The sequence below is a fragment of the Glycine soja genome, chromosome 4, assembly GCF_004193775.1.
Source record: "Glycine soja cultivar W05 chromosome 4, ASM419377v2, whole genome shotgun sequence".
Taxonomy (NCBI): Eukaryota; Viridiplantae; Streptophyta; class Magnoliopsida; order Fabales; family Fabaceae; genus Glycine; species Glycine soja.
In genome coordinates this window covers 48,306,285-48,328,758 of record NC_041005.1, presented here as the reverse complement: position 1 = coordinate 48,328,758, position 22,474 = coordinate 48,306,285, and the positions used below count along the sequence as shown (strand labels likewise).

At 31.7% G+C, this 22,474-nt stretch overlaps 3 protein-coding genes across 4 annotated transcripts; all 3 read right to left on the bottom strand.

The window, feature by feature from the left end:
• Positions 1-1,770: 1,770 nt before the first annotated feature.
• Positions 1,771-4,655, bottom strand: LOC114410117 (actin-7). 2 transcript variants are annotated; one of them, XM_028373902.1, is made up of 5 exons: positions 4,501-4,655; positions 3,515-3,588; positions 3,025-3,418; positions 2,328-2,941; positions 1,771-2,247 (listed from the first exon to the last, which is right to left on the bottom strand). In XM_028373902.1, the coding sequence occupies exons 2-5, from the start codon at positions 3,572-3,574 to the stop codon at positions 2,182-2,184; spliced, it is 1,134 nt and encodes a 377-aa protein (XP_028229703.1). In that variant the 5' UTR covers positions 3,575-3,588; positions 4,501-4,655; the 3' UTR covers positions 1,771-2,181. The 2 variants fall into 2 exon arrangements, with proteins under 2 accessions (XP_028229703.1, XP_028229704.1); XM_028373903.1 differs by having other exon boundaries at positions 3,515-3,585; positions 4,501-4,647.
• Positions 4,656-10,423: 5,768 nt separating this feature from the next.
• LOC114410116 (photosystem I reaction center subunit N, chloroplastic-like) lies at positions 10,424-11,956 on the bottom strand. The gene is made up of 3 exons (XM_028373901.1): positions 11,455-11,956; positions 10,780-10,905; positions 10,424-10,633 (listed from the first exon to the last, which is right to left on the bottom strand). Exons 1-3 carry the CDS (start codon positions 11,740-11,742, stop codon positions 10,544-10,546), a joined length of 504 nt encoding a protein of 167 aa, XP_028229702.1. The 5' UTR covers positions 11,743-11,956; the 3' UTR covers positions 10,424-10,543.
• Positions 11,957-18,305: 6,349 nt separating this feature from the next.
• LOC114410115 (RING-H2 finger protein ATL78-like) lies at positions 18,306-19,349 on the bottom strand. Its single transcript, XM_028373899.1, has one exon. It carries the CDS (start codon positions 19,256-19,258, stop codon positions 18,539-18,541), a length of 720 nt encoding a protein of 239 aa, XP_028229700.1. The 5' UTR covers positions 19,259-19,349; the 3' UTR covers positions 18,306-18,538.
• Positions 19,350-22,474: the final 3,125 nt, after the last annotated feature.

Sequence of the window (22,474 nt, the reverse complement as noted above, 5' to 3'; positions counted from 1 at the left end):
TATATCTTTTCCTCTGTCTCTTATGTACATTCGGACTTTATCTTTTCATCAATAGAACGAAACTTTTTTTTTTTATCTTCCCTTTATACTCTTCTTTTTATTCTTTCTCTTTGTTTATATGTGCACTGTTAACGGGGTATATACCAAGTTCGATTCAAGTCACAACTTTTGAGGATCCAATTATTAGTTATTTATAGTGTAGTTCGCACTATTCACACTCCCCCAGACAACAATTCTTCGATTTGCAACTACAGATTCAATCAACGTTTTGTAAGGTTGGATCATCGAGAAAAGGTCCAGAGAAGGAGAAATGTTTTTCGCAATAGAATCTTTGTTTTTTTGGGGGGTTTTCACCTTGTTCCTATTTGTGAGCATTTACAACAGCTGTTTGCAGTAACAACTATTCGAACAACCCATTTGCAATTTTTCATTGATCCTATTTGAAGCTTTGCACCAAAGGTTTTACACAAATTAGGTTCTTTATTGTTTTCTACTTGTGATTGTTAGCAATAACTAATGAAAGAGATGATTCTCTTCAATCTATTAGTGTCCAGTTGAATGAATAAAATCATCTTTATGTGAGTTGTGTTACGAAATTTTCTGAAAAACAAAAGGATATGGAAACCTTTGTTAAGCCAAAAGACAAACATGATCGAAAATATAAAATTGAATTGGAATCTTGGGAAGCAAACAATTCAAAGATAATCACTTTCAATAACTTTGTTTCATATTTTCCATCTTGTTTATCAATTGACTTAAAAGAGGTTTCAGACAGATGTTTCCACTTCCTATTGCCTTTCAAAAAAATTCACAACACATACAAATCACCCACAACTCACTCTTCCATGAAAGCACTAAACTTATTGAAGTTGATTGCCATTTTACTAGACAAAATTTTCTTCAAGGGGTCATTACCTTACCGTTAATTTCTTCGTCAATAATCAACAAGGATCCAACTAAGTAATCTTGATAGCATTACAACTCATTCATAATTTATTATATACACAATATGAATCATTGATTTTTTTAATGAGTCTGCAACTTTCAAATCATTAACAGAATACTCTAATCAACTGAGCTAATAAGTCAATTATGTTATAAAATAAATAATGTTATTATATATAATACTAAATTTTTTAATGTATATTTAATGCGCATGTAAATTTAAATAACAAATTTTGTGATAATTAATTTTGATATAACTCATATAATTAGTTTATCCGTATGTTTTTTAATTTATTAATAAATTAATTTTTTAATAATAAATGTTTTTTTCATTCATATATCCTGTATCCACACAAATGAAAAAATCACAAAGCAATTTTGCTGGCTGCATGTAACAATGCCCAAAACATGACCACACAAATGCTCAGTCCACTAGGTTAGAATAAAAACTTCGTACTCCATTGCCCAGAGGCTCTTCGCTATGCGAAGGTATGGAGGAGGGATAGGTTAGAATGTGACTATTTTTTTCATTCATATATCGTGTATCCACTAGTTTAGAATGTAAAATTATTCTTTTGTTATCTGAAATTCTTGTGAAATTATTTACTCAACTAAAAACACAACACGTAACCGAGCATAATCATGCACATTAATAAATTCATACTAAAATATTAAAATTAAATTTAACCAATTGCAAAATTAGAGAGTAGATATTTTTTCCTTCCCTTGGTACTCCTCGTCAATCAGGGATCGTGCAGGTACCCTCACCATTACAACTTGTAAGTGTGTCATCATGCCAATAGCAAACTCAACTTATCCGGCAGGTGATTCATGAATAAAGTAAAATTTGATAATTTATGAGTGCGAACTGACAATCTTATATAAAAATTCTCGATACATGTAGCTATAGACATTCACATTAATGTTCCAAAGGCCAAAAAAATGTGAACTCTGAAAAAGGGTACAAAAAGAAAATAAGCATCACCACTCCTTTGCTACAGACAAACCTACTTACGAAGACAGATGAATTCCAAGATGAAAAATGCTTCTCAACAATTCTGTGCCCGCCACATCCAGAGGGATGCCACACAATATATGATACATCAAGCTCTCCGAATATACCCTCCAATCCTATCCCACCTCTTATCCATGACAACATAGTTCGCACGACATGACACAGACACCAAAAAAGCCATAGCAAAAACATAACTCACCATTAAAGCATTTCTTTTGGACTTAGAAGCACTTCCTGTGGACAATGGATGGACCAGACTCATCATATTCACCCTTCGATATCCACATCTGCAAAACCAAAACATGTTTAGTTCAATCTAATTGGTACACGTGTGGAAGAGATAATTTGCAATAAACAAAACAATCACCTGCTGGAAGGTGCTGAGGGATGCAAGGATTGATCCTCCAATCCAAACACTATACTTTCTCTCTGGTGGAGCCACAACCTTAATCTTCATGCTGCTAGGAGCAAGTGCAGTGATTTCTTTGCTCATACGGTCAGCAATACCAGGGAACATAGTTGAGCCACCACTAAGAACAATGTTACCATACAGATCCTTCCTAATATCCACATCACACTTCATGATGGAGTTGTAGGTGGTCTCGTGAATTCCAGCAGCTTCCATTCCAATCATAGAAGGCTGGAAAAGAACTTCAGGGCAACGGAATCTCTCAGCTCCAATGGTGATAACTTGCCCATCAGGAAGCTCGTAGTTTTTCTCAACTGAAGAACTGCTCTTTGCAGTCTCAAGTTCTTGCTCATAATCCAAGGCAACATAAGCAAGCTTCTCCTTCATGTCACGAACAATTTCCCGCTCGGCAGAGGTGGTGAACATGTACCCTCTCTCAGTGAGGATCTTCATCAAAGAGTCAGTCAGATCACGGCCAGCAAGATCCAAACGAAGAATGGCATGAGGGAGTGCATAGCCCTCATAGATTGGCACAGTGTGACTAACACCATCGCCAGAGTCCAAAACAATACCTGTTTCAGAAAGTATTTGATTCAGGGAAAGAACAATGTGATGACAAAACTATGAATTGAAACAGATGGATACAAATACAAACCAGTTGTGCGACCACTTGCATATAGGGAGAGGACAGCTTGGATGGCCACATACATGGCAGGCACATTGAAGGTCTCAAACATGATTTGGGTCATTTTTTCTCTGTTGGCCTTTGGGTTGAGTGGAGCCTCAGTCAGAAGCACTGGGTGCTCCTCAGGAGCAACACGCAATTCATTGTAAAATGTGTGATGCCAGATCTTTTCCATGTCATCCCAGTTACTAACTATACCATGCTCAATTGGGTACTTCAAAGTAAGAATACCTCTTTTTGACTGGGCTTCATCACCTACATAGGCATCCTTTTGACCCATCCCAACCATAACACCAGTATGACGAGGTCGGCCAACAATACTGGGAAACACAGCCCTAGGAGCATCATCACCAGCAAATCCTGCCTGTACACAGATCATTATAGAAATAAATCGTTTGATAACGAAACCGAGACTAATAGATGCAATTACACATAACAGAAGAAACTGCAAAGTACTAACCTTCACCATTCCAGTTCCATTGTCACAGACAAGGGGTTGAATATCCTCAGCATCAGCCATCTTTTACCAAACTACTGTATGCATAGAACAAATTGCCAGTATTAACAAGTTTGAATAGACAATCTGCAGAACCCAGCCACTTACAGACTTTGAAGATTACGTTTATTTTCTATATGAGACAGCAACAGTACATTGTATATAACACACAAAAATCAATGGGAAGAAAGCAAGCAAATGAAATAATTCAGTATTATATAATCTACTTTATGATTGCTTAGAAAGAAAAGGTACATAAATTGACAAACAAAGGAGCCGATCCTGATCATTTTTTTTAAAGTAAAACTGCCAAAATTTATAAATGAATGGAAAACGTCCAGAAAATGGCGAATAAAATAAACATAGGAAGGGAGTATGTGCAGCTAGTAATCTCAAACTTACTAGGATATCTACTAAAATCTCAACATTCATCAGGATATCTTAAGTTCCCAAACACTAGATGATCTTCAACAAAGAAAGATCAATGATAAATAAAAAAGAAAAAGTGAGAGATTCCCACATAAAAAACAGATCAGACCATAAAGCCATCCAACACAAGATTATGGATTCGATGTCTATCCCCATTTTAAAATAAATAAGTAAAAGTACAGTTTAAAAAGATCGAAGATCTCAGGTCTAGAAGATCGGAACTATGATATGCCATCCGCATCACTAAAACTACAAATCGCCACAATCCACTACATCTCATTCAGTATAGATCAGGCAGTACGAATATAAATAATCAGATACAAAAACATCCAGATATGATTTTGATGAGGTAGGTAGCAATGTCACACAGATTAAAAAATAAAGAGTAGTACTGTTGAACAAATCTAAGAATAAACATGCGAGATTGCAAAAAAAAAAAAAAAAAAAAAAGCGCTGAATCAAAGAGCAAAAGGAAACGTACTTTGCATCAAAGCTATGATGCAAGCGATTAAGATGAATACCTTGTCTGAGAAGAAGACGATGGCTTTGCACTCACTCTCTCTCCGGTGATTGAGGGCTACAGAAAGAGAAATGAGAACAGAGAAAGAGGAGAATGAAGAAGAGGGGTATATATATGCGGAGAGAGAGAGAGTGTGTGGTTGGTGTGAGAGTGAGAGAGTGTAATGTAATGCATTTGAAATTAGAATTGGGGTTGGGACCAAAAATTGAAATAGAAGGAATCATTTCGACCACGAGAAAAGAGGGTTAGGGTGACCTGGATGACAGCCTTTTCTTTTTCATTTCACACCCTTCTACTACCTTTTTTTCTTCCCTTATTAAATCAACATTAATTCATATTTATTTATTTATTTATATGCTGGCTAGTTTCTATTGGGTCAATATTTGAAAGATACTATTATTTAAATTTATGGAAATATTCATTTAAAAAAAATATTTTATAACACTTATTAATTTTTTTAACATGTTTTAATCAGTTTTATTTTATTGCTAAAGTTACAAATAAAATTTAATTTATATCAAACATACCCTTAATTGAACTATTTATTTAAGTGCATATTGGAAAGTGGAAACTCTGGCTTCTTAGTTTTTTTTTTAAATATTTTCATATTCTTAAATATTCTAACAATTCTCACATTCCTTCATTGTGAATGTGTATAGATAGCTGAAAATTAGTTAAAAATTTATTTAGAATGTGCTTGAGATTTTTTTTTTTCTTAAAAGATAGCTGAAAATTTATAATTAGAGTGACTTTGGTTATTTATTTATTTTAATAATCTTTTTCATGCATATAGTCAAGAATCAAATTCATAGAACACATGTTTAGGATATCTAACTATTTATCAATTGTATTAAACCATGCTGACGTTGTGTGAATGTGAAAGTGGAAGAAGTGAAAGACGTGATATCATTGAGAGTGGCATGGTAGACAAAAAGAGTTTCTAAATAAAAAAGATAAAAATAGATTTCAAGTAAATTAGTAAGATAAAAATGAAAAAAATAGCTTAAGCTAATTGAAATAACTTACACACAAACACATAAATTTACTAGTTGAATTAAAATTTGTGTAATTAACTAGTTGATAAATATAAAATGAAATATTTAATTATTGGATTACACACAAACACATAATTTTACTTCTAATAACTTTCATCTTAAAAATTAGGACAATCATTTTTAATTTTTTTATAAAAGAATCATAAAGATTTGATAATTTTATATAATAAAAAACAGTCATAACTTTTTTTCATTATACGTTTTCTTTTTTTCATAAAAAATATAATTTGTTTAGATAAACTTATATTGTTTTAAATCAATTTTTAAATATTTGAATTTTTTTAATATTATTTATGCTAAAAAAATTATCACTTTAATAATTCTGTCAAACATACAATCTTTTAGAAACAAGTTTTTATCCTTTAATAATTGATGAATTGATTCTTTATTTTTTAATTTCATATTTTTGCATTGCTTTTAGAAAATATTTTCATAATTTTGTCAAACATACCATCTTCATTTAGAAAAAAAAAAGCTTTTTGATATAGAAGTAGCTTTTAACAAATCGATGAATTGATTTTTTTATTCTTTATTTTCATTTCTTTTGTTCATAACTCAGCGAATGAACGCATATATGCACCTACTAGTTGGATAAAATAGATTCAAAAGGCATTGTTAATATGCTCACAATCCCATCAATGGCAAACATGATAAAATGACATCAAGGATTCAAGATCACAGAGTAGAATGGTTCTGTTCCGATCCTTATAAGATTAAGATTCCTACCTTACATGATGCCTCATGCCATACCAATACCTTTCTTAATCTTAATTCCAATTAGTCGAAAGTTGATTTTGGAATATCACGGTGAAAATTCTTAATTTAGATAAAGCTACAAATAAAGCCACCTATGCTCTCAAAAACTACACTTCTTCTAAACTTTTCACTAGCACAATAGAGCTTTCCAAGGACTACAGTGAGTGATTACTAAATCAAATTATAAACAAGTTTTTCGCGAAGCTCCCACTTTCTGTCTCTAGCTAGTTTTTGTTTTTGCTGGACAATTTATATTATGGGAGTACAAAAAGTACTCTAACCCCTTGTGCATTTGAAGAGATAATTTATTAAGAACAAATTGAATCTAATAATGTGGTTTCATGTATTGCATTGGACACATCAACCATTCTGAAGAAGAGACAGACTTACCTACTACTATGGAGGTGATCTAGGACCATGTGCAAAATTTAATGAGATGCACTCTATATATATATATGTAGACGACAACTCTCTTTTCGAGTATATAACTCAGTTGTTTATCGAAGTTCAAACTTAAAATCGTTCAATAAAGTAAAACAATTTCATGTTAATTTATGTGTTAATCTTAGTTACACCCATGTTTAAGCACAATTTTATCTTGAGACTAATTACACAAAAGTGTTATTAAATAAATAGACATTATTTGGACAATGTGAGCTAGCTCCTGGTTTTTTTTTCTCGAAAAAATTAACAGTGAAATGGCTTCTTTTAATATTTTCAGGCATTCATGATCGATAACATTGTATGAATATTAGATGACTCAAATGTTGAATGTTTCTTTTAAGTTTAATTTATTAAATTTAAATCTGAGTCATTTGATATTTATAACAGTTCTTATTGTTGACCTTGTGTGAAAAATTGAAAATGCTGATTGCAGTAAATGTAAATCATGATCCAATACTTGGAGGTAGCGTAGTGTGCCTGCCTTCATTTTTATCTTGTTCTTTTTTTAATACCAAATTGATCTCAAAGCAACTGAAAATGAACAACAGAGGAAACACAATATGTTTTAAGATATATATTACCATTGGGCTTGTTGTCTCCATCATTAGTATTCTCTTTTCATTTTTCTCTAGCTTTTTAAATAAAATTTTGTGATACTTGCAGAAACCCAGACAGTCACGTATGCTTGTACAAATGATTAATGTTGTGAATAAAGTTATTCTGCAATCTTCATAAAAGGCAAACCAACTTTAACCCGCAATATTAAAGTTTTAGAAATATAGTTATTAGTGTTCTAATTGAGTACTTATATTGGTGAGGTACAAAAACATCACGTCGAAGGAAAGAAAATTTTCTTACTTTTAATTAAAAGCTTGCACATGCTAGTGGCAGACATGTCCTTCTTGCTCTAATTAGATATATACCGTTGCATGGTATTTAGTTGGGTTCGCAACAGAAGTATGGAATGATAGTATTTGGAATAGGGTGTGTATATAAATATTTTTGGCAATTGAAATTTATAGCTTTTTTCGATAAAGTTGCATTATTTATGATTTATTTAGTCCTTTATAGTAAGTTGGGTTTCTTTAATTAAAATAGGATAGAAAAGGAGATAGAGATTAGTTTCTTCATGTATTTTTTATACACAAAAAGGAAAAATAGTATTCTTTTTACTATTCTCTTGATTGTTCTCATCAAACTAAAAAATCTTTAGTATACAACGTTTGCTGAATTGATTACATGGTTTACCTCAAGCTTAATTACACTAGCTTTCTAACTTTACCATACTATATATGCTGGAAGTAAATTTTAGTAACGTTTTAATAATAGGATTTCTTTATCAAAGTGATACAAAAGAAATCGCTCTTCTAAAACAAAAATAGTGCACTGGAAGGTAAGACAGCTAGCTGTTTTATAAAAAATTGTTATTGTAAGAATGGCCGATAACTACTATCAAAAGTTAGTCTTAAAAAAAATTGTTGATTGAGATGCATTGCAAATTTAACTTGTCAGGGAAAGAGGAATATCCAAGCAAAATTTGTTGCCTGATTGGTTGACAGAGGTGTCTTTGGTGGGAATAGGGATGAGAAGTTAGAGATCAGGTGAGATGGTTAGGTTGCAAGCAATATCTTTTCTGTTTCTGATGGAGACAAAAACAGGGAAGAATATTTTGATTTAGAGATAGAACTTAAATTGCACAACCTAGATTTTGAAGAAGAGTCTCCACAGCCCAAAGAGATGTTGCAGTTGTGGGAGTTAAAAGGGTCAGGTACACTGGTTACCTCAAAATGGGTTGATCCAGTGAAAAAGAATTAGTTGGGTGCCACTGCCAAATAGAATCTCCAGATACCTCATATATATATATATATATATATAACTGATCGAGACTTGAAGGTATAAAGGAAGAAGAAAATAAAGATTGAGCTTTAAAAGCCATAGTTGATAAGGTGAAACTAAATCAGTTGCAAAAGTGACAAGTTTGCTTTAAGAGAGCATGTAAGTAGTTAGGATAAGGAAGCATCTTTGAAACCTTGACATTATGATTTTTTGATAAAATGTTACATCGTTCAACTTCCTAGATGAGTTATCAAAAGATGTAGTGGGCAAAGTGTCTGTGTCCAAAGATTGTATCAGCTAACTAGATGTTGCTAGCTAATGGAAGATTTAGTCAATTGGGATTAATCAATAGCTAAGGCGAGTAACAGTCAAAGCTTTATTTTATTGTATTTTATTTATTTAAAGGAGGCCAAAGCCACTACATAACTATGAACCTAGGAGTTGCAACTCCTATAAAGTCTTCCCAAAGAAGGGATACACACCCCACACTGGGACTATGCAGAATCAAAGGTGATTCATGACCATGATGAGCCCAGTTAGCCAACCAATCCGCAACACGATTGCCCTTTTTATGGGCATGAGAAATTTTATGGAAAGCTCTTCACAATAAGTTTCCAACCGATGACAACTTGTGGAAAAGGGGCATTCATTTTGTTTCTGTTTGCACCAACTTTGGTCATGATTCTGAAACTGTTGATCACTTCTTTTTATACCGTCCTTTTACCCGCCAAATTTGAAATTGGATCTCCTCTATGCTCAACTGTTGTTCTGATCTTTCCTCCATCCATAATGTTCTTGCTGCGATTACCTTTTCATTCTTCTTTATTTGGAAACGGAGGAATCTTATAAAATTTTAAAATCAGCACATGATTTATATATCTGTCAGTGTTCAGCTTTCTGGTTCTATCTCTTCTGGTTTATGACAAATTCATTACAGATTTCAGTACTTTGAAGAACTTTTCAGTTAGCAGTCACCCACAGAAGGCTCAGGTTATCAAACAGGTTTCTTGGAAGGAAGCTTCCTGATTATCCTTGGATAAAATGTAATACAGACTGTGCAGCTAGGGGGAATCCTGGTTTGGCAGGTTGTGGCAAATTGTTCATATATAGCAATGCCAGGTTCTTGGGAAATTTTGCATACAGTATAGCAATTAATTCAGCTTTCTTTGCTGAGGTAATGGCGGCAATTATTGCAATTGAAAAAGCTGTGGAAAATAGATGGAATTTCCTTTGGCTGAAAACTGATTCAAGCTTTCAACTTTCAAGTGCCAAATATAATCCCGTTATCAAAGGTTTGATCATTTTGCAAGAACGCAATGATAGATTGATGATTTTGGAATCCAGATTCCCTGCATTGGCTTTTCAACACATTCACATATTCAGTAATTCAGAATGGTTGGATGCAGATCAGATTACTCATATTTTATTGGTAAATCAACTTAAAACACACATTTGTCAGTTGTCTAATGTTCATCTAACGATTATGTATGTGTTTAGATTTGCATCGAGCGCATGTTTGTCTCTAGATTCACTCAATTCTTAGCAGAAGCAAATATTACTAACTTCACGGTTTAGACACGTCCATTTCTCTCTGATATCTAATCAAACACCCGGTATAAACAGGCTGAATGCATGGATGCTTGAAAAACTGATTGGCCTGACCGATAATTGAAGACTAATTTCTTTCTACGCAAAGAGATTATCAACCAATTCTATGATTTTGCAATGATGTAAAAGCTAACATGAATTTGGGAAATCAAAACATATCGCAAAATGTAATTTCAACGAATCTAGAGTAAATAGCCGCCTAATGCACACATTTTTTTCAACAAATAAAATCCAACAGCAACAATATAATAATAAATCAATGCAGAAAAATATGATATATATTCAAGCAGTTAGGTACATTGCAAGGCGAAAAGTTCGCAGTTAGGCATAAAATGTTGCCTCCTTTCACCATTTCCAGAAAACATTAGAACCGCACTTGTATTTGTCCTTTCCTTCACATTCAAGCTCCAAGTCGTCACTAAGGAATGGCACTTTCTGCGTAGATAAAAACCCAGAAACGAAAAGGAGAAAAAAAAAAGAAGAAAAAAGAACAACAGCATGAGAATTACTGAATTAGAAAAAGGCAAGTGCAAGAGTTAGGATTTGGGAAAGCAAGTGAAATATCAGAGGTGGAGCTAGACCTTTTGTTTGGCAAGATCTTGGCAACCAGTGAAGTTCTCAGGGAACTTGCAACTACCGAATTCCACGGTGTATGCTCTTGCAAAGTTTGCTCCAGTAGTAGCTAACCTCTTCTTGTCATTCAATTCCTATAACACAAACTAATCTACATTATGAAGGCAAAATTAAGTACAAAATGAGAATTAAAGGGTAAAGGGTCATGTATTGGGAGTCCTTCATGTACAAGAATGATAAAAATATATATTTCATGAAAAAAATGGACACACAATTCTACTACATACAAAATATTTTTTCTACTCATGAGTGCATACAAATATAAAATATTACATGTGAATAAATATTTAATTTGTTTTTTGTAAAAATTGAAATTTGGATAGATTTAATGTTTGAAAAGTTAAAATTTAAGAATTAAAGGAGATTTAGAAAAGCCAACAAGATAAAATAGTCACTAAAATGAATTGATTTTTTTTTCTCCTCACACTATGCTTTTGTCTGAATTTTTCCCCCCCCTTGGTCATGGGTCCTGAGCACCAGAAAACAATCCCAGGGTCGATAATGTACAAAAGCGAGGGATAACTCTCACTTAAAAAAAATCGGGTTTTTGTAAGATTGAGTTATGTCCGAACTCAAATTCTAAGATCATGAGTAACAAAATTAAGAAAAGGGGTTGATTATACCTTGTTGGCCTTGCTCCTCTCAAGGTAATCTTCAATGATCCCAGCATTGGCAGAAGAATTGGAAGCTGCAGAGGTGAAAAGGGTAGCTGCCAAGAGAACAAGGGCACCTCTCCTTCCTCCTTCAGATTCTTTGGCTTTAGGAACTCTGGCCTCAGCTTTGATCAATGGCAACTTGTAGCCAGAGGATGCAACATAGGCCACGGAAGTGACCTTCCCATTGAGCTCCGAACACGCTGCACCTGATATGGCATAGCTACAGGCCAATACGCTAGAGTTCATGGCAGCCATGCGTGGGATGAATGGAGGGAAGGTTTGTGATGTCTACGAGAGTGAAAAGGAGAAAAATGAACTTAATTTGCAAGACCCAAGTTTTGTGGGTTGTTATTCATATTATTATTTTCTCTTCTTTGGCTTGTTGCTATGGATGATGGATGTAATTTAAGGTTGTGGTGGGCGTGTGGATAAGGTGAGATTGCCTCGCTCCTATTGGCAAATCTTGCTCTTCATGCTAGCTGGTTTTCGGGCACTCCAGTTTCTGTGGTGAGTGGAGTTGCAGGACCCACTCAAATATTATTGTGTGCTTCACATAAAATTGAAATTTTTATTAGTTAAGAATAACATTACCTCCCATCCTATACATCATAATTAATTAATTACTTAATCTATTATGATCAATAAAGATGAGTAAATTGATTAGTTTGACATGAATTTTAATTTTATTTTAAGATTATTCATGATATTAAATAATTTAAGTGGTGATTATTTTTTAAAAATTAATTATTTAAGTAATGAGTATATCTTATTTTATTGATAGCTCAATAGATATATAAACTTTTATAGAAAAATGACGATATATCATTAATACATCTTATAACTAATTATGAATGAAAGAAAAATTTAATAATAAAGTACTCATCTATTTTTGATAATTAGGATTAAGAAAATATTTTTTTTATTTTTTATATATAAGACTGAAGGTAATAATAAACTACCAAGTTTATATATATATATATATATATATATATATATTATAACTTGATATAAAATATTTTTTTATTGATTTAATTTTTGAATTATATTTATATATTATCAAGATTGTTTGTGTTAAATTTTGTCAAAATTGAACAACAACCAAATGGTAATAAAAAAATACATATTTTAAAATATTTATATTGTATTGATTTTAATTTATATAAATAAAGTAACAAATGATTTAAATTTATATAAAATTTTATATATGTGATCTATGTAAAATGAGATTTTAATTAAATAGTGATTTTTAAGTTAAAAGTTATAAAATGGAATATATATATATATATATATATATATATATATATATATATATATATATATATATATATATATATATATATATATATATATATATATATATATAAAGAGATATTGGAATTTGGAACTTCTATTTAACACTTAATTAATCTTTTCTTATTGAATTGATCCATTTTAAAATATAATAATACTTTTAATTGTGATTCCATTCAGAAACTAAAAATTATACTCCACACTTTAATTAAAAAAATTTAAGTATCAAATAATTTGTGTCAATAATAAATTAGGAAGTTATATTTTTTTTTATCTTAATCCTTTTGAGAGGAAAAAGTCTGACTAATTGAAAATTTGATAGTAAGATAGGTAAGATCTGATAAAATAATTAAGAAGTTATATGAAACTTGTTAATAATGCGGTTATCTTTAAAATTTAATTTAAAGGTACTATTAGTAATGTGCAAAGTATCAATAAGGAAATATCCTAAACGGCCACTGCCTCAAAAGACTATGTCCCGTGGACCGCCCCGCCCATAAGTAATATTTTTTTTTTAAAAAAGTAGATAACTTCGCTCTCAATTTTTAATTACAAAGCCCTTGTCTTGTCGAGCTTATGTGCATATTTTATGCAATGTTGGAAATTATCAACAAAATTCCACTCTCAATTTTGTATTTATATAAGCTTCTAGTTTCGGAAACTTTTAGACAAAATCTCTCATAGTTTATAAATGTTATACTTAAAATGATAAATCATAGCCTACTACATAGATATATTTATGATGGAGTAGTAAATCTATGCTTTACTGTGTGCAATACTCTCCCGGAGAGTTATATATGATTATGTGAAGTCTCTGGAGTAGGAGGAATGAGATTGTGTGGGAGGGTACTATACATCGAGGACATAACTGATTTCTCTGAATTTGGTGTTACTATTCAGCAGTGTCGTTTATTGTTGCAAAGCTTACCAAACTTTAAAGTTTGTTTTGTAAGGAAAGAGACCGACTCTCTTCCTCATAGTATTGCTAGGGCATCCACTTCTTATGCCGGTCCCCATTTCTATTCTGAGTTTCCTTCTTGTATTGCTGCCAATATTGATTTAGCAATAATATAACTCGGTTTCTATAAATAAATAAAATGATAAATCATATCCTACTACACACAATTGTCAATAATGGTCAATGGTTCTTTTTTACTCTAAAAATGATATAAAAAAAATGTAGCCACAGTTTTTGGCATATACGTCGTTTATATATTTCTTAAATCTTAAATAAATTCACTTGTGTAAAAACTTGATATTCCCGAGAAATATTTATAGAATATTTTTTTTAAAACAAATAACGAGAAAGTAACATATTGAAAAATACAGCAAAACAATTGCAAATTATAGTTTCATACATTCAAAATAAGGAGATGAGCCATCGCCCCCTTACCTAGGCCCAGGGTTAGTCCTGTTTCTGGCCCCAACTAATATATTAATAAAATATAAAAATAAATATTTTTATTTCCCATCCAAAACCTCGTAAGGCATGAATCTTTTTTCTGTGTGCTCCGCCTCAAAATTCATAGCCTCAAGCTTCAATTTTCATCCATTGAAGGTGAGATTTTGAATCTTCACAAAACTCACTCTCATCTCAATCTCACCCACACACTCCCTACCTCCTATGCTTATGTGTGCACTATATTTCATAAATATAATTAATAATATTATTGTGTGCAATGTATTTATCAATTACATATATTAAATACATACAAGTGTATAATATCATTTAATATTCATATAAATACTTCATTAATAAACTGTGTGTAATGTTTTTTTGGACTTTCTAACCCCGTTTAATATAACAAAAAGTGTGTATGATATTAATTATATATCACATTTAGTTAATATTGCAATTAATATATTTAATGATTAAATACATGTGTGTGATTTTTTAATAATCATTTGATCATGATTTAATAATATATTTTTAATATATATGATATTTATCATCATCATATATTATATAAAAAATAACTATTGACTGAGACTCGAAATTACTTTTTGAGTATACATAGGTATACCTTAGAAGATAATACCTTATATTTAAGGGTGTTTTTTTGGATAAGAAACGGAAGTGCGGATCCTCTCCTTCAAAACTTTTTGAGTGGACAGATATCAGACATGTAGGATCGGTTTAGTCTAACGAGTCAAGAAATCACATATTTTAATTTCAAAAGAATGAAAAACAGACGACAAGTTTTACAAGAATTAAAAACGAATGAATATTTTGTTGGAACAAAAATCATATTTAACCTTTTTTTTATTTATCAAGATTGAGTTTTCTTTTATATGATTTGGTGCTGACGAGTGTAAGTGTCAACAGAGAATGTTTCAACTGATTCAATAACTGAGTTTTTTTCTTTAAAAAATGTGTTAAAAGACTCCGCTCAGTTAAATTTCTGCACTTGGACATTCAGCTTTAACATCTTCTCTTTTTAGTATCAAGACTCAAGAGGCCGGAATAATAATTTTCATGTTATTATACAAGATGAATAGTGCAGAGAAGTTGTGAAACCTATAACTATAAGGTGATCGGTTATTGAGAATCTTACTGCGCATCAATAATATGATTATATTATCTGTACTATGTGTCAACCAAAGGCGTGGATACCCATCTTTTTGCCATTTCATGTCTATTTATGCATTGTTTTTGCCCTGTACTTAACAACCTATTTCATTGAATAATCGGTTTACCCTATTATTATTTTTTGTCTAAAATATACTGTACCTTTTTTTAACTTGTACTGCAAGATCGTCAATAGGCAGGTATCAGTCATGACAACCCTTATCCACATTACATATGCTTGCATAGGTCTTGTTTTATAATAATTAATTACTATATGCTATATGTCATTAAGTGATTATAATTTTATACATCTACCGATGCTATATATATGCTACGTGTCATTAAGTGATTATGATTTTCACATGTAAAAAGTGAAAAAAAGAAGGCAAAAGCGAATGTAATATGAAGTTTTTATTCCACTATACTTCTATTCATTTATAAAAGGCTCAAGCATAAGCTACTTACTGCCGCCACTACTTCACCCTATCTCACCTAGGATAGGCCGAACGAAGATGATGCATAGTATTTCATTTTACCCTCAAAAGTTGGTTGAAGCCATTAGTACATAGTCACATAGGTGCTTGTTTTTCTTTTATTTTAATTTTTTGATTTGCATGTAGTTAGCTAGCCTTTTTTCCCGGTATTAACTGAGGAAGCTTGGGATCTTGTGATAAAAAAAAAAATCAAGCCATGAATTATTGGTGAATTTAATTTGAACTTGCTTTTGACATCTCTCTCTTGTATTGTGTATGTATTTATATTGCTATCTAGCTTTCCTAGTTTCCTTTCCCTTTGAATTGCTCTTGCGGTTGGTACAATAATATCCTCACAAATTGCTTTAACGATAATGCTGTGCTTCACCAATCGGTTTCCTATAGGCACACACATTTACCGTATGATGTTACAAACATAGTATATACTTAATGCGTTGAGCTTTATAACAAATCAAATTTCAACCGTCCGGGATAGTGTGGTTAGTCAGTGTTAGCAATGAAATATTGAAACACTTTGTCACCTACTATGCTACAACGTCTCACTTTTTAGTACACTTATTTGATTTCTTAGTTGATTAGTGCTTTCAGCCTCAGCTTCCATTCATTATATGCTCCATTGACTGTATAAAGTACACCACTTTGATTTTTGCTTCCTTTTTCTTAATTTCTTTTTTCTTGGTGTATAGTTAGCAATAAGAGCCGGAATATGGAGACATTATTCATATGGCACAGGGCCGCGATACCACCAAATCATATTTTTCTTGTGATATTTTATTCCGTTTGAGTTGTATGGTGTTGAAATTTTGAAATATTTATCCCATAACTTTGTGGTCATGCATGAACTTGATTCCAAGAGATTAATTGCATTCAATTTTCTACTTATTTTACTGGATCATGTTTCTGATGTCGGAACACAATTTCATTTCATATTAGCTTTAAACTTAAATAAATAATGACACTTGAAGCTTTGGTTCAAACAAAATAATATGATATCGTATCTCTTGCAGGCATAGGTAAAACACTAGTTAATTATGAGAAATGACTCAATTGGCAAAGTGATTTTTAAATAGATTTAGAGCCTCTCCTCATTTTTTTTTTATTTTTAAAAATGAGATATGGTCTTGTTTGAAAAAGACATTATCTTTATTATACAAAAATTTGACATGATTGGTTGTTAAATTCACTAGTTAAAATTGTGTCTTTTCAACAGATTCATATGTTATGCAAGAGCGGACCAAAATACATGTGGTTAGAATTACACATAGTTTAAGTAAGGAATTAGTCATACTCCTAATATATGTGGTTAGAATTACACACGGTACGGGGAGAAAGTCACACACTTAGTATAGAGGCACATCATACAATGAAAAAAAAAAACTTGATTAACAATTCTCTGCATCAATTTACTTAAGAGAATTATTTTTTTATTGTCTAATAAAATCTATAAATAAAATATCATTTGATCACAATGTCAAGCAAACATACATTTAATTTCCTTAAAAGACATGGAATTGCTATAGTGCTGGCCTACTCATCATCTTAATTTAGTTGGCTAAGGGGGTGTTTAGTTTGATTTTTTCTATTTTCATTTTAACTGGAAATAGAAAATGGTGATGAAAATGTATTTGGTTGGATTTCTGTTTTCATTTTTAGTAAAAATATTTTCCCAAACAAACCAAAAACTGGAAACAATAAAATCTTATTTTCAGTTCAAATCAGGAATCTCATTTTGGGTAAAATGAAAATGCGGTGGCAAAGAATATAATTTTAAGCGAATCTAAAAATACATTTCCTTTTGAAAACACATTTTCAGTGTTTTTATTTCTTAAAAGCAGAAAATAAGAAGTTAAACCAAACATGTTTTCAGAATTCTAATATTTTGAAAATGAAAACAATTTTTAGAAAATAAAGACAAGAAATGAAAATGCAAAACAAGTACACCCTAAATTGTCTAGTAGATTTTTTGAGCCATTCAACTTAAATTGAAAGAAACCATCAATTTAGTTACTTAAATATTACTCTTTTTCTTTTCTATATAATCTCTAAAATAATAAAATCATATAAGTAATTTCTCAAATATTATATTTTATTAAAGACAATGTTAGATATTAATTAGAAAAATAATAATAACAAGTTTTATGAGCCTTAAATTGTGGAAGATGAAAATTGTAAAGTTATAGGTTACAAAGTCTTGAATAAGCAATTATGTGAGTAGTCACTCTATTCTAGTATAAATAGGGGATCATACTTTTGTATTTAGTGTGACAAATGAAATAAAATCTTCTTCTTACAACAGACAGACCAATTTAACGAAGTTTTCAATACCTAAAAGACTGTTTGCCATAGTTTCTAATATTTAAGAGATTATTTATATATTATTTTTTAGGATTATCTATAAAACAGAGTAATCCTTAAGAAAGAATTTGGGGTTGAGTCTAAATTTATCGAAGAAACGATGTAGTCTTGCACATTTAAGTGAGGAGGGTAAAATTGAAACAACACAAGAAAAAGAGACTCCACGCTATATACATTCATGATTCATCATTAACCACTACATTAATTATGATTGATTGAGTGGTGGGTGGCTGACTAGTCTTAACCAACTATGGCTGACTAGGGTCCATTCCATTCCATTCATCCACTTCAACCGTTATGTCATTAATCGATAAGGTCTAATTAATGAGTAGTAGTAGATAATTTAGCTAAGTTCCCTATAGTTACGCACCAAACCTTCTGGCTCAAGTGGGGCTACTATGGTCACAATGGTTTCTGGCACTGCTAACACATGTTGTTGTTGTTGTTGTTGTTGTGATGAGCTAGCTTGTTGAGTACTGCACCCAACAATCTTCTGGCAAGTCTCAATTAGGCACTGTCTGCATTTGGGGCATGACGAGTGTGAACTTAGCCATTTGTCAATGCAGCGTACATGGAACCGGTGGTTGCACTTTGGCAAAATGCGCACTTTGTCACCACTTGTGAACTCTGATAAGCATATCACACACTCTGAGTCCAAACTTGGCAAGTTTAGCTCAGCTGAGTAACTCACCGTGGGGAAAGTCTTGAGAGCTTTCTTCTTCACTCCTGTGTTGGCCACTCTTGCTGCTGCTGGAGGGTTATTGTTGTTGGTTGCCACTGAGTCACTCACAACAAAATTTGAACACCTTAGTGCACACCTTATGATGGAGTTTAGCCCCAGTGAGCATATGAGAGCACATAGTAGGACTGAGAGTACCATGACAACATTTGCATCGAAATTGCCATCTCCAAGGTATGTTTCTGTTGAATCATGGCTGCTTGTTGGGGGCTTTTCTGATTGGTTAAGATATGGGGAGTGAAGGAGTAACCTTCTTGAGTAGTGGAAGTTCTCAAGGTCATGGAGAAGTGGTGAAGTAAAGGAAGTGGAAGCAGCAGAATACATTTTTTTTTAGTTTGAGGTGTGTGGTGTTAATGAATAATACAAGTGTTATTAGAGCTTCTTGGGGTTGGTTTTCGGAGGGGATTATATATAGGCAAGTTGTTCACATGGTTAGATTTTGGTGTCTCCCTTTGATTGGAATGTGAAACTATTATTATTATTATTTGGAGAGTGGCTGCTTGGTAATTAGAATATTCCTAAGGGTTGTGGTCAGGTTGAAGGTTTTTATCTTTGTCTTTAATTAGTTGTTGCCTCTTGTAGTTGTAAATAGATGTCTTAGCACAAGGATCCTCCACTCACTACAATTACAAACCCTTTGTGAATTATTATTGGCTTTCCCAATCAAGATGAGCCCATTCAATTTCAATCATCCCACCTTACAAGCAGCATGGTTTGCCACGTGGCAGGTTAGTTGCATGTTACACATACGAGGAAGGAGGTTTTTCTGAATTTTTTCCCATTAACTAAGGATAGTTCATCTTATTAAATTTAAGCATGAATATATCTTTAAGATAATCCCACGATGAGGCTTTCTTTTTATGTGCTTCATAAACAATATAATGCTGTTCCCCAAGGGACCCACGAGCACATGAAGGAATTAGGAAGCTTCCTGGAGATGAGTTCAAAATTGAAAAAATATATATGCTTTCGATTCCAAGGTTCATTTATGTCCCATCCTTTGGGTCCCAACTAAAAGGATGAGCTACAAATGTTCATTTATGTCCCATCTTTTGGGCCCCATAATAAAAAGGATTAGCCAATTGGTTTTATCTGTACTTGCCCACAGGAAAGAGTTCATGTGAAAGATCTTCTGTTTTTTTTCCACCTTCCTTTTGGTTGAGCCTAGCTCAAGTGCAACAACCTAGAGGGTACTCTTGAAATACCACAAATGGAGGCTCTAAATTCTAATCTTAAGCATCATCCTGCGTAACAATTCTAATCTTGCAAGATGAAAGACAAGGATGTACAAAAAGAACTTCTTTGTTTTAAATTTGTTATTTGATCCCATCAACTTTGATCAAAATGATGGAAATAATTCTATCTTATTTTGTACATTCCATTCTAGACGTGGCATGTGGCATCTACATTTTCTGCTGTACAAGAATGCTATTTTCCAACATTTAGAATCACAATGGATCACTTGTTAGTGGTTCATTAGCTGTCAGCATACTCCTAGTTAAGAATAATAGGGAACATACACGAAAATCTCAAACCAGATATCTGGTAAAAGCTTGATAGGCCTACTCGTGTATAAAAATTCAAATAACATAGTCTAAGTAGTAAGTTCAATCTGTGTACGTATCATCTTTTGTATTTGCACATAATGAGTGATATGCTTGCAATCTGTTAGTGATCTATCTCTATCTATCAGATCATAAGAAATTTATATCCGAAATGGTCCCGTATGTTTTTCCGTTGGCACAAGAAACTGTTTTACAATCTTTACATGGTGTGCAAGTGTGGTTGAATCACAATCTCTTGGACTTCCCTTGTTGTGGTTCCAAATTAAAGCAACATCCTTAACGATAAAAATTGATTAATTAATTGGCCAAATTTAATCTCAATCTGATTTTGTTTGTCTCTAACTATACTTTTTTTTGGGCTTAAAAACCATGTATTAAAGGCGGAAAGTAATTGCGTTCAGGGATAGGATTTTCCATTATAAAATTCATGAAGAAAGATACGCGGAGACAAGTCATGGGGACTGCTACTTTCTTCCTCCTTTTTTCTTATTTTATCTTTTGGTTAGCTTTGTTTTGGATTAAAATACGACTCTAGATTCTCTAGTCATTAATTGTACGGAAGTTAGTCACTTGATAATGTTTGCAGAATTTTTTTATGAATTAAAAACAATTGTTTCAGTCTTAATTACAATTTAATTCTGATTCTTTAACTTTGTTTTATATTTATACTTAGATAATAAAAAATATAAATAACATGGAACAAAGTTAGCTAATATTGTTAATTAGAATTTTCCTATAAATTTTTAATTAATTGCAAAAAGAGTTTTACTATTTTTTCATTTTACTAAACTAATTCCCTTATTTTTTTTTAATTCTCAATCAGATTCATCCTATTTTTAAAATTTCACAATATGAGTCATGAGTGGAAAAATTAAACGTTAATCGTTAACTTATTTTACGTATCTCATGTTCTCTTTGCTCAATTTAAATTTGTGTTTCTGTTTTGGGAATTAAGAATTTTTGATAATGTGAAAATTAAGAATTTTGCATAGATGAAGTTTACAATTTGTGATTGGGATAATTGTTTGTAGAGAATTATTAGTTACTTCCTGGTGAGAATAAATTGAAAATATTGTAAATAATAAATTCTTTTAGTTATCAATAATAATATTTTCTAAATATATAAATACATCTTAAATGATCAATTATATATGAACACGTGATAATTAAATTTCAATTTTTCCTTTGAAAACTCAGATAATGAATTTTAAAAAATATGGAAATTTCGATAGTAAATTAAAAAATAAAAACATAAATTTAGTGAAATGAAAATAATCTAGAGGACATTTTTTACCATTAAGCTTGAAATTTCTGTAGATGACAATCAATTTTCATTTTTTTATTTAAAAAAAAAAGATTAATATTATGATTGATTAGATGATACTCAAGCACATATATTGTGATTAACGGGTAATGGACTTTGGATACTTATTACTTTATTAGATGAAATTTTGATTAAATAATAATTGATTTTTCCTTTTTTTATATTTTTATTGTTCCCCTATCCATTAGTTGTGCGTTAATACTCTTATCTATCGCCTTCCAAAAAATAATACTCTTATCTATCAATTGAAGAAATGTTACACATTAACCCCTCTAAAATCAAGTTGTGTGGAGTAACTCAACATTTCTAACCGTGTTTAATCATACATGTTTTACACAACTTGATTTTAAGAGTCATTATGGTGACATTTCCTTAATAGGTATACCAAAAGACTAAAATACAAGGCTAATGGGCGGAGGAAGAACAAAGACATTAGAGAAGATCCATCCCCTTAACATGACAATATCATATGTGTGCCTAATAGACTAACACTTGGGGTCAATTTAATATTTTTAACGATATTAGAAAATATGATCCTTAAATATAAAAAAAAAATATAATTCAAAAACTAACAAGAAAGGAGAAACTATTTTGATTGCAGGATTATTATAACTTGTTCTCCGAGTATTTGTTATTCAATGTAATTACACA

What these genes read in the sequence shown, in the direction of transcription:
- LOC114410117 (XM_028373902.1), bottom strand. Translation starts at nt 3,574, where the DNA reads ATGGCTGATGCTGAGGATATTCAACCCCTTGTCTGTGACAATGGAACT. An exon ending in ATGGAACTGGAATGGTGAAG is followed by an intron (nt 3,419 to 3,514) that starts GTTAGTACTTTG and finishes ATCTGTGTACAG; the next exon opens with GCAGGATTTGCTGGTGATGA. An exon ending in TGCAAGTGGTCGCACAACTG is followed by an intron (nt 2,942 to 3,024) that starts GTTTGTATTTGT and finishes TTTCTGAAACAG; the next exon opens with GTATTGTTTTGGACTCTGGC.
- LOC114410116 (XM_028373901.1), bottom strand. Translation starts at nt 11,742, where the DNA reads ATGGCTGCCATGAACTCTAGCGTATTGGCCTGTAGCTATGCCATATCA. An exon ending in AGAGGAGCAAGGCCAACAAG is followed by an intron (nt 10,906 to 11,454) that starts GTATAATCAACC and finishes TTTGTGTTATAG; the next exon opens with GAATTGAATGACAAGAAGAG. An exon ending in AAGATCTTGCCAAACAAAAG is followed by an intron (nt 10,634 to 10,779) that starts GTCTAGCTCCAC and finishes TTATCTACGCAG; the next exon opens with AAAGTGCCATTCCTTAGTGA.
- LOC114410115 (XM_028373899.1), bottom strand. Translation starts at nt 19,258, where the DNA reads ATGTATTCTGCTGCTTCCACTTCCTTTACTTCACCACTTCTCCATGAC.